Source organism: Penaeus chinensis, chromosome 5 (assembly GCF_019202785.1).
Source record: "Penaeus chinensis breed Huanghai No. 1 chromosome 5, ASM1920278v2, whole genome shotgun sequence".
In the NCBI taxonomy this organism is placed as follows: domain Eukaryota; kingdom Metazoa; phylum Arthropoda; class Malacostraca; order Decapoda; family Penaeidae; genus Penaeus; species Penaeus chinensis.
Genome location: NC_061823.1, coordinates 24,933,597 through 24,947,905, shown reverse-complemented (window position 1 = coordinate 24,947,905; position 14,309 = coordinate 24,933,597). Strand labels below are relative to the sequence as shown.

The following is a 14,309-nucleotide window of genomic DNA, read 5'->3' as shown; positions in this document are numbered from 1 at the left end:
TGTAATTATTCAGGTTGTACAGAAATACTGACAGAAATCTTGATTTATATTTATATATAAATAGATATAACACAGTGCATAACGAAACACATTCCCATAGTATGGGGATAAAGACAAAAACATAAAAAAAAAAAAAAAATAGAATATCAGGGTAACAAGAGCATATTGTTGTCGAAGTTCAGTGGGAAAACACTTTACTGAGGTTGACCGTAGAGGCGAGAAGGATTGGCCTGTCCTTGGCTTGATGACTGACGTTGTTCTTCGCGGGCGCGAGCCTCGAGTTCAAGTCGACCACGTTCGATCTGTTCGAGGGCGTGGGCGGGGATTGGGTGGGGGAATGCAGGGGCGACCGGCAAGAAGGGCGACTGAGGTTGGTAACCGTTAACATCAGCAACGAATTGGAGATTGAAGACCTGACCATCTGGGAAGGTGAAGCTGAAAAGAAGCCATAGTTTGATATAGAAACACATATACGTGCACACATACGTGCGTGTGTGTATATGCACGATAGGCACGACTTTTACATTCACGTCGTTTAAATGCCCTGTGTACCCGAAACAGGCATACACACTTTTATGTTTAAGTGCAAAAATATGAAGAGTAAATGAACTAACCTAACGGTTCCCTGTTGAGCGCCACCTGGACCGCCAGACTCGTGCCTGACGATGCCATCTCCAGTCTCAAGGTCAAAGCTGTAAGTTCCGTCAGCGGCAGGATGGACTCGCTCGTCGCGGATGATGGGGATCTGCTGAACGGGCGATGATGTGTGGGGAGCAGAGGTGTCGTAGGAAAGGGACGGTCTCTCAGCCACAGCCACAACCACCAGCAGGGACAGAAGCAGCTGGAACGTTAATATATATGAGTAAATATTGTTGATGTACCCATTATTATACTACTATTTTCTAGCACATTGTGGAGCCAGAATGCTAAGAAACGCTTACTGTCTTCATGTTGATAATGTTGATGTACTTCTAATGCAGGCTGCAAGAAGTGATGGTGGTTCGCAAGCCTGCTACCTTTATATACCCCGCAGAGTGGAAATGTAGGTCACGATAAGACGGAACGTTTACATTTCCTTTTTGAAGCATGTATAAACATACGCGCGTATGTGTCTATGTACATATATAAACACACATCTGTGTATGTTCTCACACATACAAACATGTGTCTGTATGAATCAATTGGTACAAAGCTGTTTTTTAGTAATTTAGCATTACATGGACATGTACAAACACACATATATGTATATATATGCATATCTATACACACATGCACATCTATTTGTTTATATACATATATATCTTTAATTAAATATTCGGTTGTTACATTTCTATTTTGTTACACGGGAGTGTGACTGTACTTATCAGAAAAAAAAAATGTGTATAAAACATACGCTCAGCACATACATTATATAGCTGGTAGTGAAAACATAACTGACATTAGAAGAGATACTGAAATATGAAATGTTAAGCTTTTTATTAATTCCCTCGCATAACGACCTCAAAAAGGCTTACGATGAGGTCACTTGCCAAAGGTCTTATGAACATTTTTTTCCATCAAGACCGTGATGGCTTCTGATAGAATAAATTATTTTGCATGTATTATGCATGCGTTAATTGTAAGTATCAATACATATAGTGTATGGTGCGGGTAAAGCAAGTAAATGACACTTGCAATGCCTTGTTCAATTCATTTTCACAAACTAACCTATGTTCTTTAATTGTGAATATTTAAAACACAGGACCAAGAAATCTGTCGATTAAAATCAATGAGGCGGACTGGTTATGGTTATTTCGGGAATGTTTTCGGAGCAAAGTTTCTCCGATGAATTAAAATACATTTTTAACAGTAATTGATTTTATATATATGCATATATATAAATACAAGTATGTGTGCATCTCTACATTTTATATATGTGCACACACATACATATGTATACATATATATATACATACATATAATATATATATATATATATATATATATATATATATGCACACATAAAAATAAATGTATATATATATATAGTCATGTATATATACACACACACACACACACACACACACACATATATATATATATATATATATATATATATATGAGTATATATATTCATTTATTTATATGCATGTATGCATATATATGTATAGACATATATATATGCAAACATACGCACAGACACACACACACATACACACATACACATACATAAACACACACATATAGATAGATAATGAACATATATATATATATATATATATATACATAAATGTGTGTGTATATATATATATATATATATATATATATATAGGTAGATAGCCAGATAAAGATATATGTGTACATATATATACATATAGGTATATATATACATATATAAGTCTTTATGTATGTATATATAATATATGTATGTATGTGTGTGTGTGGGGGGGGGGGGTGCATACTTACATATACATAGACACATACAAATATACGTACATCACATATACATATGTATCTATGTATGTATATATGTAAGTGAAGAAAGAAAGAACAAGTTCCACCTTCGAAGTTCCAAAGGTAAAGAAGGCTTAGCCTAAAGCCTAATGCGCCCATGGCTCTTTTGCGAGTTTGTTCTGTATTATTAAAGGATGTGAACAGAATCGAAATATGCATAAGAGTACTTTTGTATATTTGATAATCGCTTTTTATGATTCAAATTCTCTCTTATCACATTTTTCGACAGTATTCCAGCCTGTCACACGGAAGACTGGAATTCCATCAACCGCCGAGGAGAAATTTTACTACTAGGACGACGATTTGAATGCTGTTTGTTATGGAGTTTATCTCATGTATTCCAGGAATGCGTGAGGCGCTAGACATTTGAACGCACGGGGTTCAGGTCGCTGAAAGACCCCTTACCCTATTTTATTTATTTTTTAGGTTTAATAAAAAAAAAAAAAAAAAAAATAGAAATGAAGATCCCCGCCATCTGCTCGTCGCGAATGATGGGGATCTGCTGTACTGGTGAGGATGGGCGGGATGCAGGGGCTTCGTAGGAGAGCAACTCAACACAGCCACCAGTAAGGACAGAACCAGCTGGAACGTTCATATTTATTTCCAAAATTCTATGTCCGTGCAAAAGTATCCAATGTCAAAGATCGAATAAAGGAAAGTTAATTTGATTTACTTTTGGAATATTTAAGACTGCACTTTATAATATGTGTATTTAATGACTCTATAAAACAGAGAATTAAAGTTAGTTAACTTTATAGAGTCAGTCATATCGAAACTATAGTATAGGACACCAAGCAAAACTGAATGTAAAAAGTGGAAAATTTTATTTCCTTGCCTCATAAAATTCTTCAATCATTTAATTTTGTAGGTCATTTAGAAAGTACGGCAAATCTAGATACAAATTTATTTAGAAATAGATATCAAAAAACGTTATACAGTATTCAGAATGACGAAGATGATGAAATTAGGATAAGATAATAAGATAACAGCAGCATAATGTACAAGTGGGGGAACACTGCTAAGGTTGGCCGTATTGGCGAGCAGGTGCGGCTTGTCCCTGGCTTGAGGACTGACGTTGCTCTTCACGGGCTCGAGCTTCGAGTTTGAGTCGACCACGTTCGATCTGTTCGAGGGCGTGGGGGGGGATTGGGTTGGGGAATGCAGGGGCGACAGGCAGGAAGGGCGACTGAGGTTGGTAACCGTTTACATCAGCGACGAACTGGAGATCGAAGACATGGCCATCTGGGAAGGTGAAGCTGAAAGTAAACAATAGTTTGATATAGAAACACATATATAAGTAAACAATAGTCTGTCATACACATACGTACATATTATATATATGGGAGCGTGTGCATATGTTTGTACATGCATAACAGACATTACTTATAAAGTTCATTGTCGTTTTAAGGTTCTGTGCACCCGACACAGGTATAGACACCTTTCTACGTAAGTGTAAAAATGTAAAGGGAGAACGAGATAACCTGACGGTTCCCTGTTGAGCGCCACCTGGACCGCCAGACTCGTGCCTGACGATGCCATTCCCAGTCTCGACGCCAAAGCTGTAAATGCCGTCAGCCGCAGGATGGACACGCTCGTCGCGGATGATGGGGATCTGCTGTACGGGTGAGGATGGGCGGGATGAAGTGTCGTCGTAGGAGAGGGACGGTCTCTCAGCCACAGCCACCAGCAAGGACAGAACCAGTTGGAACGTTCATATATGTGGGTAAATATAGTTGATCTTACCAATTTTATACTACTATCACTTCATGGCATTTGATAATGGAGCCAGCATGTTATGAAATGGACTTACTATTTTCATGTTGATAGAATTAAGAATATTTCCCTCAGAGAGGAAATGTAGGTCGCGATAAGACATAAAATTCCCCTTTTTAAACCTCTGCTTTATATACTCTGTGTGTATGTGTACATATGAATATATTTGTACACATATATGTAACAATTTATATAAAGCATTGCGCACATTTTTACATACACACGCACATCTAAATCTTTTTATATATGTAATATATATATATATATATATATATATATATATATATATTTCGGCAATGAAGTGGTTCTTATACAGAACAACACACACACATATATAAATAAATCATACAGCACGCACACACACATATATGTATATATGTATAATAAAGCTTCAATTATAAATAATTCCACCCCGTTCAGGCTCTCTGGTCACCTTCAAACCCAGGGATTATAAGTGATATAAATTGAACTAATAATGAAAATTTGAATAAACAGGCGTTACAGTGTAAGTTTTAATTTATTTCATTACTTATCATTTAGAATTTTAAGAGTCGAATTATCTATGTTTGCTTATTCGAAAGTAAAAAAAAAAAAAAAAAAAAGTAAACATATGGCATGATCATGGTGAAGAATGACATAATTAGTAAGGTGTGTGAAAAGACTTATATATCAATTAAGAATAGCTGGATATATTTCTAATTTTACTCACTACATGTCGAATTCCTCGGTAGTATAGTGGTTAGTATCCCCGCCTGTCACGCGGGAGACCGGGGTTCGATTCCCCGCCGGGGAGGAAAGTTTTACTACAGAGACGACGATCTTAACATAGTTCACCCTAGAGTTTATTTTACGTATTTCTAGTAAATCATATGGCAGCAGCTATGTTTAAGTTGAGACTGGTGTGGCCGTTTCAAAGTAAATATAATTTGTTCCACACGTGATCTTTCTCTCTCTCTCTCTCAAATATATAAATCAATTAATTCACATATATGTAATCTGTATTACCGCATGCTCATCCTATCCTATCTAAAATTCGTTGAAATATGATTGTAATGATCAGTAATCATAATCATTACTATATTTTACCTTTTATTTTTATCATAATATATCAAGATAACATACTTTGTTTTACACAAACAAATAATCCGTTAACGAAGTTTTGATATTCATATATATACTTGGTTTATGTGACTGCAGAAAAGGTCATTTTGCTCAAAATAAGGCATCGCGATCTTTCTCTCTCTCCCCCCCCCCCTTTTTTTTTTCTCTCTCTCACACACATATATAAATTAATTAATTAATTCACATACATATAATCTGTATTACCGCATGCTCATCCTATCCTATCTAAAACTCTTTACAATATGATGCGCATTGGCTATGGTAATGTTCAGGAAATCTAGCATAAATAGATAGGAGTAACCATAATCCTTACTATGTTTTACCATTTACTTTTATCATAATATGTCTACATAACACACTTTGTTTTACACACACACAAATAATCTGTTAACGAAGTTTTGATATTCATATAGATACTTGTTTATGTGACTGCAGAAAAGGTCACTTTGCTGAAAATAAGGCATCTAATTATAGCTAATTTACTGAACAGGTGGGTCAAATCAAGGGATACAGTCGATAGATGGTGAAGGCAACTGGTAGAATATATATTGTGGTCTGATATATTGAAGAATATCTATTATAGGTACAGTATAGTTGACACGTAACACCATATGTAAAAATGGAATTATTTTTTTTACCTAAAATAATAATAGCTATAAATAATGATAATTATTGTAATTATTCTGAGGTTCGTATACTACGATATCAGATTGTACAGAAATACGACAGAAATCTTGATTTATATTTATTTATAAATAGATATAACACGGTACCTAACGAAACGCATTCTCATAGTGGAGGATATAGACAAAAAAAAAAAACTTAAACAAAAAAAGTAGAATATTAGGGTAACAAGATCATATTGTTGTCGAAGTTCATTGGGAAAACACTTTATTGAGGTTGACCGTAGAGGCGAGAAGGATTGGCTTGTCCCTGGCTTGATGACTGACGTTGTTCTTCGCGGGCGCGAGCCTCGAGTTCAAGTCGACCACGTTCGATCTGTTCGAGGGCGTGGGCGGGGATTGGGTGGGGGAATGCAGGGGCGACGGGCAGGAAGGGCGACTGAGGTTGGTAACCGTTAACATCAGCGACGAATTGGAGATTGAAGACCTGACCATCTGGGAAGGTGAAGCTGAAAAGAAACAATAGTTTGATATAGACACACATATATACGTGCACACATACGTGAGTGTGTATATGCACGATAGACACTTTTACTTTCACTTCGTTTAAACTCATTTCGTTTAAATGTGAAATAGGCATACACACTTTTCTGTTTAAGTTAAAAAATATGAAGAGGAAATAAACAAACCTAACGCTTCCCTGTTGAACGTCACCTGGACCGCCAGACTCGTGCCTGACGATGCCATCTCCAGTCTCAACGTCAAAGCTGTAAGTTCCGTCGGCGGCAGGATGGACTCGCTCGTCGCGGATGATGGGGATCTGCTGAACAGGCAAGGATGGGTGGGGCGCAGGGGCGTCGTAGGAGAGGGACGGTCTCTCAGCCACAGCCACCAGTAAGGACAGAACCAGCTGGAACGTTCATACATGTGAGTAAATATAGTTGATCTTACTAATTTTATACTACTCACACTTTAAGGCATTTGATAATGGAGCAAGCATGTTAAGAAATGGACTTACTATTTTCATGTTGTTAGTATTAATAATATTCCTCTCAGAGAGGAAATGTAGGTCGCGATAAGACGTAATATTCCCCTTTTTAAACCCCTGCTTTATATATTATGTGTGTATGTGTAGATATGAATATATTTGTACACATACATATGTAACAATTGATATAAAGCATTGCGCACATTTCTACATACACACCCATATCTATATCTTTTTATATATGTTTAATAAATATATATATATATTTTTTTTTTCTGCAATGAAGTGGTTCTTATACATAACTACACACACACACATATAGATAAATTATACAGCGCACACACACATATATGTATATATGTATAATACAGCTTGTATTAAAATTAATTCCACCCCATTCAGGCTTTTCTAATTCTGGTCACCTTCAAACCCAGGGATTATAAGTGATATAAATTGAACATCTAAATGAAACAGGCGTTCCAGTGAAAGTTTAAATTTATTTCATTACTTATCATTTCGAATTTTAAGAGTCGAATGATCTATGTCTGCTTATTCGAAAATAAAAACAACAACAAAAAGTCAACATACGGCATGATCATACTGAAGAATGACATAATTAATAAGGTGTGTGAAAAGACTTATATGTCAATTAAAAAAAGCTTGATATATTTCTAATTGTACTCAATAGAATTCAAATTCCTCGGTAGTATAGTGGTTAGTATCCCCGCCTGTCACGCGGGAGACCGGGGTTCGATTCCCCGCCGGGGAGGAAAGTTTTACTACTGAGACAACGATCTTAACATAGTTTATTTTACATATTTCTAATAAAGCACATTGTAGCAGCTATGTTTAAGTTGAAACTGGTGTGGCCGTTTCCAAGTATATAGAATTTGTTTCACACGTGATCTTTCTCTCTCTCTTTCTCTCACATTCATATATAAATAAATTCATTCACATACATATCTGTATTACCGCATGCTCATCCTATCCTATATAAAATTCCTTAGAATATGATGCGCACTGGCTATGGTAATGTTCAGTAATCAAAATCATTACTATATTTTATGTCGACATAACATACTTTGTTTTACACACACAAATAATCCGTTAACGAAGTTTTGATATTCTTGTTGATACTTGGTTTATGTGACTGCAGTAAAGGTCATTTTGCTGAAAATAAGGCATCTAATTATTGTTAATCTACTAAACAGGTGGATCAAATGAAGGGATCAAGTCATTAGATTGATGAAGGCAGTTGGTGATATATATATTGTGGTCTGATATTTTGAAGAAATATATATTATAGGTACAGTATAGTTGACACGTAACGTCACATGTGAAAACGACTTTTTTTGTTTAATTTATAATAATAATAGTTATAAACAATGATAATTATTGTAATTATTCTAAGGTTCGTATACTACGATATCAGATTGTACAGAAATACTAACAAAAATCTTGATATATATTTATTTATAAATAGATATAACACGGTGCATAACGAAACGCATTCCCATTGTTGGGGATAAAGACAAAAACAAAAACCCCAAAAAAGTAGAATGTCAGGGTAACAAGAGCATATTGTTGTCGAAGTTCAATGGGAAAACACTTTACTGAGGTTGACCGTAGAGGCGAGAAGGATTGGCCAGTCCCTGGCTTGATGACTGACGTTGTTCTTCGCGGGCGCGAGCCTCGAGTTCAAGTCGACCACGTTCGATCTGTTCGAGGGCGTGGGCGGGGATTGGGTGGGGGAATGCAGGGGCGACGGGCAGGAAGGGCGACTGAGGTTGGTAACCGTTAACATCAGCGACGAATTGGAGATTGAAGACCTGACCATCTGGGAAGGTGAAGCTGAAAAGAAACCATAGTTTTTATATAGACACATATATACGTGCACATATACGCGCGTGTGTGTATATGCACGATAGGCACAACTTTTACTTTCACGTCGTTTAAATGCCCTGTGTACCCGAAATAGGCATACACACTTTTATGTTTAAGTGCAAAAATATGAAGAGTAAATGAACTAACCTAACGGTTCCCTGTTGAGCGCCACCTGGACCGCCAGACTCGTGCCTGACGATGCCATCTCCAGTCTCAAGGTCAAAGCTGTAAGTTCCGTCAGCGGCAGGATGGACTCGCTCGTCGCGGATGATGGGGATCTGCTGAACGGGCGAGGATGTGTGGGGTGCAGGGGCGTCGTAGGAGAGAGGCGGTCTCTCAGCCACAGCCACAACCACCAGCAGGGACAGAAGCAGCTGGAACGTTAATATATGAGTAAATATTGTTTATGTTCCCATTATTACCACTACTTTCTAGCACATTATGGAGCCAGAATGCTTAGAAACGCTTACTGTCTTCATGTTGATAATGTTGATGTACTTCTAATGCAGGCTGCAAGAAGTGATGGTGGTTCGCAAGCCTGCTACCTTTATATACCCCGCAGAGAGGAAATGTAGGTCACGATAAGACGGAACGTTTACATTTCCTTTTTGAAGCATGTATAAACATACGCGCGTATGTGTCTATGTACATATATATACACACATCTGTGTATGATCTCACACATACAAACATGTGTCTGTATGAATCAATTGGTACAAAGCTGTTTTTTAGTAATTTAGCATTACATGGACATGTACAAACACACATATATGTATATATATGCATATCTATACACACATGCACATCTATTTGTATATAAACATATATCTTTAATTAAATATTCGGTTGTTATATATCTATTTTGCTACACGGGAGAGTGACTGTACACAAAAATATGTGTATAAAGCATACGCTCAACACATACATTATATAGCTGATAGTGAAAACATAACTGACATTCCATCATCTGATCTATGAATCTAGAGGAGTTGATATTAGAAGAGATACTGAAATATGAAATGGTGAGCTTTTTATCAATTCCCTCGCATAACGACCTCAAAAAGGCTTACGAGGAGGTCACTTGCCAAAGGTTTTATGAAGATTTTGTCCATCAAGACCGTGATGGTTTCTGATAGAATAAATTACTTTGCATGTATTATGGATGCGTTTAATGAAAGTATCAATACATATAGTGAATTGTGCGGGTAAAGCAAGTAAGTGATACTTGCAATGCCTTGTTCAATTCATTTTCACAAACTAACCTATGTTCTTTAATTGTGAATATTAAAAACACAGGAACAAGAAATCTGTCAATCAAAATCAATGAGGCTGACAGGTTATGGTTATTTGGGGAATGTTTTCGGGGCAAGGTTTCTCCGATGAATTAGATTTTCTTTAACAGTAATTGAATTTATATGTATGTATATATATATAAATACAAGGATGTTTGCATCTCTACATTTTATATATGTGCACACATACATATGTATACATATATATGTACATATATATATATATATATATACATATAATATCTGTCTATATATGCACACATAAAAATAAATGTATATGTATATATATATAGTCATGTATATACATATATATATGGTCATGTATATACATATATATATATATATATATATATATATATATATATATATGAGTATATAAATTCATTTATTTATATGCATGTATACATATATATATATATATATATATATATATATATATATATATGTATAGACACATATATGCAAACATACGCACAGATACACACACACACATATACTCACATATACACATACATATAGGTAGATAATGTACATATATATACACATATACAAATGTGTGTATATATATGTATATATATATATATATATAGGTAGATTTCCAGATATAGATGTATGTGTACATGTATATACATATAGGTATATATATATACATATATAAGTATTTATGTATGTGTATATATAATATATGTATGTATGTGTGGGTGGGTGTGCATGCTTACGTATATATAGACACAAATATACGTACATCACATATACATATGTATCTATGTAAGTGAAGAAAGAAAGAACAAGTTCCACCTTCGAAGTTCCAAAGGTAAAGAAAGCTCAGCCTGAAGCCTAATACGTCCATGGCTCTTTTACGAGCTTTGTTCTATATTATTAAAGGATGAGAACAAGATCGAAATATGCATGAGAGTACTTTTGTATATTAGATAATCGCTTTTTATGATTCAAATTCTCTCTTATCGCATTTTTCGATAGTATAGTGTATTAGTATTCTAGCCTGTCACGCGGGAGACTGGAATTCGATGAACCGCCGAGGATAAATTTTAATGCTAGGACTACGATTTGAATGCTGTTTGCTATGGAGTTTATCTCGTGTATTTCAGGAATGCGTGAGGGTGAGGAGCTAGACATTTGAACGCACGGGGTCTAGGTCGCTGAAAGCCCCCTCCCCTCTGGCAGAACCAGCTGGAACGTTCATATTTATTTCCAAATATCTATACCCGTAGAAAAGTATCCAATATAAAAGAAAGTATAAGGGAAAGTTAATTTGATTTACAGTTGGAATGTTTAAGACTGTATTTTATAATATGTGTATTTAATGACTTGGGATATTTCAGAAAGTTCCTCAGGTTAGGCTTATATCGATAATTACTCTATAAACCGCAGAGGACTAAAGTTAGTTAACTTTATCTAGTCAATCATATCTAAACAACATATAGTATACGACACCAAGCAAAACTAAATGTAAAAAGTGGAGAACCGGGATTTTATTTCCTTGCCTCATTAAATTCTTCAGTCATTTAATTTTGTAGGTCATTTAGAAAGTACGGCAAATCTAGATACAATTTCATTTCAAATATATATCACAAAACGTTATACAGTATTTAAATAGTAGAATGACGAAGAAAATGAAATTAAAATAAGATAATAGGATAACAACAGCATCATGTGCAAGTGGGAGAACACTGCTAAGGTTGGCCGTATTGGCGAGCAGGTGCGGCTTGTCCCTGGCTTGAGGACTGACGTTGCTCTTCACGGGCTCGAGCTTCGAGTGCGAGTCGACCACGTTCGATCTGTTCGAGGGCGTGGGTGGGGATTGGGTGGGGGAATGCAGGGGCGACGGGCAGGAAGGGTGACTGAGGTTGGTAACCGTTTACATCAGCGACGAACTGGAGATTGAAGACTTGGCCATCTGGGAAGGTGAAGCTGAAAGGAAACCATATTTTGATATATATACATACATACATGCTTATTATATGTATGTGTGCGTGTATATGTATGTTTGTATATGCACAACAGACATAACTTTTATAGTTCATTGTCGTTTTAAAGTTCTGTGCACCCGACACAGGTATAGACACCCTTCTGCTTAAGTATAGAAGTGTGAAGGGAGAACGAGCTAACCTGACGGTTCCCTGTTGAGCGCCACCTGGACCACCAGACTCGTGTCTGACGATGCCATCTCCAGTCTCAACGTCAAAGCTGTAAGTTCCGTCAGCGGCAGGATGGACTCGCTCGTCGCGGATGATGGGGATCTGCTGTACAGGTGAGGATGTGTGGGGCGCAGGGGCGTTGTAGGAGAGGGATGGTCTCTCGGCCACAGCCACAGCCACCAGCAAGGACAGAAGCAGCTGGAACGTTCACACATGTTAGTAAATATAGTTGTTCTTACCAATTTTATACTTCTAACACTTTAAGGCATTTAATAATTGATCCAGCATGTTAAGAAACAGACTTACTGTCTTCATGTTGATAGTACTGATGTACTTCGAGAGCAGACTGCAAGAAAGGATGATGGTTCGCAGGTCTGACACCTTTATATACTTCTCAGAGAGGAAATGTAGGTCGCGATAAGACGTAACATTTACATTCGCCTTTTTAAGCACCTGTTATATTTACTCTATATGTATGTGTATATATATGAATATATTTGTAGACATATATCTGTAGCAATTGATATAAAGCTTTGAATACATGTCTACATACACACGCATATCTATCTATATCTTCATATATGTCTAAGATATATATACATACATAATTTTTCGGCAGTATAGTGATTCTTATACAGAACTACACAAACACACACGTACATATATGTATATATATACATATATATATACACAGCACCACACACACATGTTTGTATATATGTATATATATTATATGGCTAGTATTAAAATATTTTCACCTTATTCAGGCTTTTCTAATTTAAAGTTTCTGGTCACTTCAAACCCAGGGATTGTAATATAAAATGAACATCTAAATGAAAAATTGAATAAACAGTCATTGCAGTGAAAGACAAGACGTTTAAATTAATTTCAACCTTTTTGTAGAAGAAGAAAAAAAAATCGTTTGTTTTATTACTTATATGTTTAGAATTTAAAGCGTGGAACGATCTATGTTCGCTTATCCGAAAGTAAAAATGAAATAAAATAGAAAGTAAACAGATGGCACGACATAACCTTATGCATGACAAGTAAATTAGTCTCGCAATATTGACATTAATACCTAGGTCTTTGCCGACAAGTGTCCTAAGTGGCTTCAGCCGCACCCACAGCCTTTTCTTCAGGTTTCTGATGAACTCTGAATCATTAACAATCTCCCCGAGGTATTTGTATTGGTGACAAAGATCTAGCTCAACGTCATTTATATGAAACCTTGGCAGAGGGATTGTCTTTGTGTTAAGTGCCTTGTTGTTTTTTTCCAGTTGAGACTATCATGCCACACTCAGTAGCCCTTGCAGAAAGTATATTTAGAATCTCCTCGGATGAGGATTTAATGTCATTGGCATAGCAAATAATGGAGTCAATGCCTGCAAGTGGTATATCGTCTAGTAATCTATGCATTAGGATATTGAATAGCATGTGACTAAATACGCCTCCCTGAGGTGTGCCAAGTTCACATACTTTTGTTTGAGTACTCTTAATGCTCCTAAAAAGAACCTTAGCCGATCGATTCGATAGGTGCATTTGAATCCATGTTAACAGTATTCCCTGAATACCAAACCTGGTTATTTGCTTTAAGGATAATTTCCCTGTTTGCAATATCAAAGGCAGATTTAAGATCAAGAAATACGGTTTGCATGCCTGGGTTTGAGTTTAAGTACTTTGCAAAACAGTGGTGACTATTATGCCCTGGGAGAAATCCATAGTCTGGGGGATAACTTGGCATGTATGCGATACATGAGCCTGTTCAGAATTATTCTCTCAAGTACTTTGCACAGACAGGTCAAGGAAATGGGTCTGTATTTGTCAGTATTGGGTTTGGGTATAGGAATGATTAAGCTTTTAGTCCAGGACCTTGGGAGGATTTCTTGTGATAGGCTGAGTCTATACAGGTGTAAAAGTGGGTTGCCTGGCACCTGAGCAATGTGGTGAAGGACTCTGTAAGTAATGCCATCCTCGA

The 14,309-nt window shown here is 36.4% G+C and overlaps 5 protein-coding genes and 2 non-coding genes across 7 annotated transcripts; 2 read left to right on the top strand and 5 right to left on the bottom strand.

Moving 5' to 3' along the window:
- Positions 1-33: 33 nt before the first annotated feature.
- On the bottom strand, positions 34-3,088 carry LOC125025550 (cuticle protein AM1199-like). Its single transcript, XM_047613571.1, has 3 exons — positions 3,002-3,088; positions 615-841; positions 34-435 (listed from the first exon to the last, which is right to left on the bottom strand). The coding sequence occupies exons 1-3, from the start codon at positions 3,086-3,088 to the stop codon at positions 195-197; spliced, it is 555 nt and encodes a 184-aa protein (XP_047469527.1). The 3' UTR covers positions 34-194.
- Positions 3,089-3,511: 423 nt separating this feature from the next.
- LOC125025549 (cuticle protein AM1159-like) lies at positions 3,512-4,312 on the bottom strand. The gene is made up of 3 exons (XM_047613570.1): positions 4,304-4,312; positions 3,975-4,108; positions 3,512-3,749 (listed from the first exon to the last, which is right to left on the bottom strand). Exons 1-3 carry the CDS (start codon positions 4,310-4,312, stop codon positions 3,512-3,514), a joined length of 381 nt encoding a protein of 126 aa, XP_047469526.1.
- A 675-nt stretch (positions 4,313-4,987) lies between these two features.
- On the top strand, positions 4,988-5,059 carry Trnad-guc. Its single transcript has one exon. It is a non-coding gene; the product is annotated as a tRNA-Asp (tRNA).
- A 1,061-nt stretch (positions 5,060-6,120) lies between these two features.
- LOC125025548 (cuticle protein AM1199-like) lies at positions 6,121-7,592 on the bottom strand. Its single transcript, XM_047613569.1, has 4 exons — positions 7,588-7,592; positions 7,430-7,460; positions 6,701-6,921; positions 6,121-6,520 (listed from the first exon to the last, which is right to left on the bottom strand). Exons 1-4 carry the CDS (start codon positions 7,590-7,592, stop codon positions 6,280-6,282), a joined length of 498 nt encoding a protein of 165 aa, XP_047469525.1. The 3' UTR covers positions 6,121-6,279.
- A 104-nt stretch (positions 7,593-7,696) lies between these two features.
- On the top strand, positions 7,697-7,768 carry Trnad-guc. The gene has a single exon. It is a non-coding gene; the product is annotated as a tRNA-Asp (tRNA).
- A 685-nt stretch (positions 7,769-8,453) lies between these two features.
- Positions 8,454-9,362, bottom strand: LOC125025547 (cuticle protein AM1199-like). The gene is made up of 3 exons (XM_047613568.1): positions 9,354-9,362; positions 9,031-9,257; positions 8,454-8,850 (listed from the first exon to the last, which is right to left on the bottom strand). The coding sequence occupies exons 1-3, from the start codon at positions 9,360-9,362 to the stop codon at positions 8,610-8,612; spliced, it is 477 nt and encodes a 158-aa protein (XP_047469524.1). The 3' UTR covers positions 8,454-8,609.
- A 2,305-nt stretch (positions 9,363-11,667) lies between these two features.
- LOC125025546 (endocuticle structural glycoprotein SgAbd-2-like) lies at positions 11,668-14,303 on the bottom strand. The gene is made up of 5 exons (XM_047613566.1): positions 14,266-14,303; positions 13,911-13,938; positions 12,641-12,724; positions 12,306-12,532; positions 11,668-12,107 (listed from the first exon to the last, which is right to left on the bottom strand). Exons 1-5 carry the CDS (start codon positions 14,301-14,303, stop codon positions 11,870-11,872), a joined length of 615 nt encoding a protein of 204 aa, XP_047469522.1. The 3' UTR covers positions 11,668-11,869.
- Positions 14,304-14,309: the final 6 nt, after the last annotated feature.